The sequence below is a fragment of the Leishmania braziliensis genome, chromosome 31, assembly GCF_000002845.2.
Source record: "Leishmania braziliensis MHOM/BR/75/M2904 complete genome, chromosome 31".
In the NCBI taxonomy this organism is placed as follows: domain Eukaryota; phylum Euglenozoa; class Kinetoplastea; order Trypanosomatida; family Trypanosomatidae; genus Leishmania; species Leishmania braziliensis.
The window spans coordinates 1,035,219-1,039,216 of record NC_009323.2 but is presented as its reverse complement, the minus strand read 5'-3'; the positions used below and the strand labels follow the sequence as shown (position 1 = coordinate 1,039,216).

Below are 3,998 nucleotides of genomic sequence, written 5' to 3'. Positions count from 1 at the left end.
AGACGTCCGTCCTTGTCCCTCAGTGCTCCGAGTGATGTCACCGGTCGCTAACGCGAAGTGGCGTACTCGGTATCAAACCGTAGCCGTTCTCCCTTGCTGTCTGGTGAAAGTAGGCAATGCGACAGCAGCAAAAATGAGCGGCAGCCCTTTTATAGGTGCATCTGTTCGCTGTTTGAGTATAGCGCTACCGACACGCTAGAAAACAAAACACCATATACCGCAACAAGTGGCCCGTGTGCCACTCGCGATACCGAAGAACAGTAGGGGGTGGGGAAGGGCGTTGTGTCGGGTGCAAAGGCCAAGTATGGCATCTCTGACACGGACATGCTTTATGGCGGCGAGCTGGAAGATCAAGGCGGAGCAGGCACCTCTCTCTCGCACTGGAAGCGCCTCGCCGCGAAGGACGAGCTGATGGCACCTGTGCTCAGTCTGGCACGCTACAGCTCCTTGTCGCTCGCGGCCATGGAGGATATGGGCTTCTACAAGGTCAACTTCAGTCAGGCGGAGCCTGTTGCCCTCGGCGCCATCGCACGGGGTGCGCTCTTCACAGAGCCATGCCTGACGGGCGGCACCACCAACACCCCGACGGTGTTCTGCGACAGCCGCAGCTCCTCGGCGCGCAGCTGCACAGCGGACCGGCTGAGCATTGGACAGTGCGCCCTCACTACCTACTCCTCAGCTCTGCCAAGCTACGCCCAATACTTTCCTAACCAGCCAACCCTCGGCGGCTCCCTGTCGCACAGCGACTACTGCCCCGTGATACAGCCCCTCTCCAACACCGGGTGCGGTGGCGGCTCGCTAGGTGCGATGCCGGGCAGCGTCACTGGCGGCAACGCGCGTTGCTTTGACGCAGGCGATCTGGTTGTAAAGTCCCCATCCACAAACGTCGGTGCCATCTGCGCCAAGGTGCACTGCAACAACGCGTCACGCACCTATGCCGTGCTGGTAAGCGGCGCGAGCATCTGGCTGTCGTGCGGCGGCGGTGGCACTGGGGTGACGGTGCAGCCAGCAGTGAGTAGCCCTGGCATGTTCATGAAGCGCGGCACCATTGCCTGTCCGCCCTACGACGATGTGTGCTACGCGAACCCGCTCGCCTTTGCAGAAGTGGAAGTGATCACCACCGCAGCGCCATCAAACGCGGCCACAGCTGCCACGCACGGAAGGGTCACTAGTGGCCTTGTTGCTGTCGCTGCGTTGCTCGCTGCATGGGTCTGCTGAGGAAACGACCGTATGACCGACGGGCACAGTACAGCTATACACGTGTATTGCTCGCCCTCTCCTCCACATCGTACTGCCACCGACGCGCACCCGCCGCCTCGTTTGCCCATCTTGTGCACCCTCACGGTCGGTCACTTCTGTACGACAGTCGCTGCGGCTGTCTTGCGTGGGAGATGCTCTATGTCGCCCGCCCACCGCGGCAGCTGCGACGGTATCAGCACGCGCACACACACACACACGAGACGAGGTGCAACAGGCACAGCCACTGCGCTATACGTGGCACTTTCTTTTCTCTTGTCCTCCCAGAAGGCGCCTTCCTATACGCCTCGCCGAACCGTGGAGCATATTTATCCCTGGCCTCAAACTCGGCACCGTTGTGCATGCGGACCAGCATCATCGGCTGCCCTCCTCCCCCCTCCCTCTTTTCCGTTTCTATTCTCTCTACGTTGCCTGCGCCCTTTGCCTGCCCTCCTTGACCGCCTTGTGTGTGTGTGTACGCTGTGCGATCGCTTGCAGCGCCTCTTCGTCATCGACACTTACCCGTGTAAGAGAGGCAACTGCTGGCCAGCTCGGCAAAGAGGGCATCGCCCCCGCCTCTATGAGCCGACACGCTACCGGTAACTCTCTCTATAAGCATCTCTTCGCCATCGCTGTGCCACCAGCAGTCTCTCCCCTGCACCTGCAGCTCACGCCAACGCCGCATATCTCGCCTTCCTACTCAGCTGCTGAGAGGGAAGCCGTCATTTGGCTCGGCGCCCGGCTTATATAGTCTGATACTCTTTCGCCAATTCCTTCCTTGAGTCGCGGCCTCCCCTAACAGCACCCAAGAACGAAACCCGCCTTCAGCCCAACGCCGTCTTGGGGTGGTACTTTAGCTCCCTCACGCTAACCGCGGCTCCTCTTCACACACACACACACACACGTCTTCGGCTGCAAAGCCCTACCCCGGCACACCGGTGGATAGGCTCCTCAGCCCGCCGCAGGACTTCACTTGCCGCGGATTGCATGTGCCCCACATGCATCACCCCTTCCGAGGGCAGAGATCATGCTTAACTCACGGAGATGTTCTGCTGGGACAGACGACGCGCAGTGTACCCCTGCGGCAGCCTCTCTAGTGATGTGATCCACAACACATGCAACTGGCCTCCACCCCCTCCACTTCCCCCAACCCACCCTTACCTCGCCGCGAACCTCAACTTCGTCCGTCCACACTCGCCTCCACCAGCCTCGTCGTTCCTCCCCTCTCCCCTCCCCCCTCCCCCCCCCGCTAGTTGCAGCACAGTACCAGCTGGGGACTTCTCTGACGCCAACTCGCGCAGTCGTTTCCCTACGCTTCTATACTTTGGCACGCACGGTCCGTTTCCTCCGCCTGTCTTCTCTATTCTTTCGTGAAGTCGAAGTACGCCCACTTGGCTGTCTCCACCCCCTCCCTCCACTGCGTACGCGTCCCCCACCCCTCGCTCCTCTCTACGCGCACGCGAACAGACAGCCGCGACCCTACGCCGGCTGGTAGTCTGTAGAGTCTTCATCCCCTCCTCCCACCGTGCGCTTTACGTACGCCTTTGTGCGTGTGTTTTGGCGCGATTTTACAGACAGGCACGTGTGTGTGTGTGTCTCTCCTCGCCTGTGTCCATTCTTTTTGCCTCTCCCTGGCCGGCAAGCATACCTTCACCTGTAGTTGGGCTGACCGCTTTGTTGTGAGGGTGTGTCTCTGTGCCACGCCCATGCGATGCGGGCTTGACGAGCCTGTCGTTTACTTTTCCTTCCCTTGCAGACTCTCTGAAGAGCGGCAAGGACGCACGCGTCCCGCACACGCCGTGGCTGCATCCACTGCACACTTTTCATTCTTGCCTCGCCTCTTTCTTGCGGGGCTGTCGCCCGCTCTCTCCCCCTCGGCCTCCCCCGCCCTGAGCAAGTCGCTTGCCGGCGCCACCACCTGTCGAAGTGGGCTATCCGTAGCGAGCAGCAGCCAAGATGTCGCGCGTACCCGTAGCGTCGTGGCGTCTGGGGTTGTGGTTGTGTGTCCTCTTTATGTATATCGCTTTTGCCACCGCTGCGATCGCGTCCTCGGCTCTGAAGGTGGACTCAAACGCGGCGGACGAGCTCCCGTCCCCGTGCGGGCACGGCCAGGTAGCCTCCGAGCAAAGCGATCTCCCTCTCACATACGTGACGCTGCGTAGGAACAGCAACGGCCTACGCTATCAGGTCGAAGTGAACCTCAAGCGACTGAATGCGTCGGCCACCACTGACCAGCGCGCCGTCGAGCCGCGGGCCGCCGTCACGGTCAGCAGCGACAGCATGGACTCCGGGTGGGCCCCCATCCGCATTGCCGTCTTCACGCCCGATCTGGAAGACCAATCGAAGTACTGCACGGCAGTTGGCCAGATGCGCCCCGATTCCAGCGGCTCGCTGGTACGGTGCAGCAGTGTCGCTGATCTCTTGACGGATGCAAAAAAGAGAACATTGATCAGCTCGATACTGCCCCAGGCAGTCAGCATGCATGCGCAGCGGCTGAAGGTGCGTCCTCCAGCGGCCGACACCACCATCGTAGTGAACACCATGCCGGGGTCACACTGTGGCTCGTTCACAGTCCCGCCGGCGCACCGGACAGTCGGCGTGCCAGACGCGGATTTTGTCGTCTACGTGGCAGCGGGTCCGACATCTACTCCGAGGAGCTTCATGGCGTGGGCTGTCACCTGTCAGTACTACCCCAACACGGCCACGATCACGAGCCGCCCAGCCGTGGGGGCGGTCTACTTCAACCCACGCTACCTGCCTAC

At 61.2% G+C, this 3,998-nt stretch overlaps 2 protein-coding genes across 2 annotated transcripts; both read left to right on the top strand.

Moving 5' to 3' along the window:
- Positions 1-324: 324 nt before the first annotated feature.
- LBRM_31_2240 (GP63-like protein, leishmanolysin-like protein) lies at positions 325-1,218 on the top strand (the record flags this gene model as incomplete). The annotated part of the gene is made up of 1 exon (XM_001567168.1): positions 325-1,218. One exon carries the CDS (start codon positions 325-327, stop codon positions 1,216-1,218), a length of 894 nt encoding a protein of 297 aa, XP_001567218.1.
- Positions 1,219-3,192: 1,974 nt separating this feature from the next.
- On the top strand, positions 3,193-3,998 carry LBRM_31_2230 (GP63-like protein, leishmanolysin-like protein; the record flags this gene model as incomplete). Its single annotated transcript, XM_001567167.1, has 1 exon — positions 3,193-3,998. A coding segment is annotated over one exon (806 nt), but the record flags the coding sequence as incomplete, so codon positions are not given.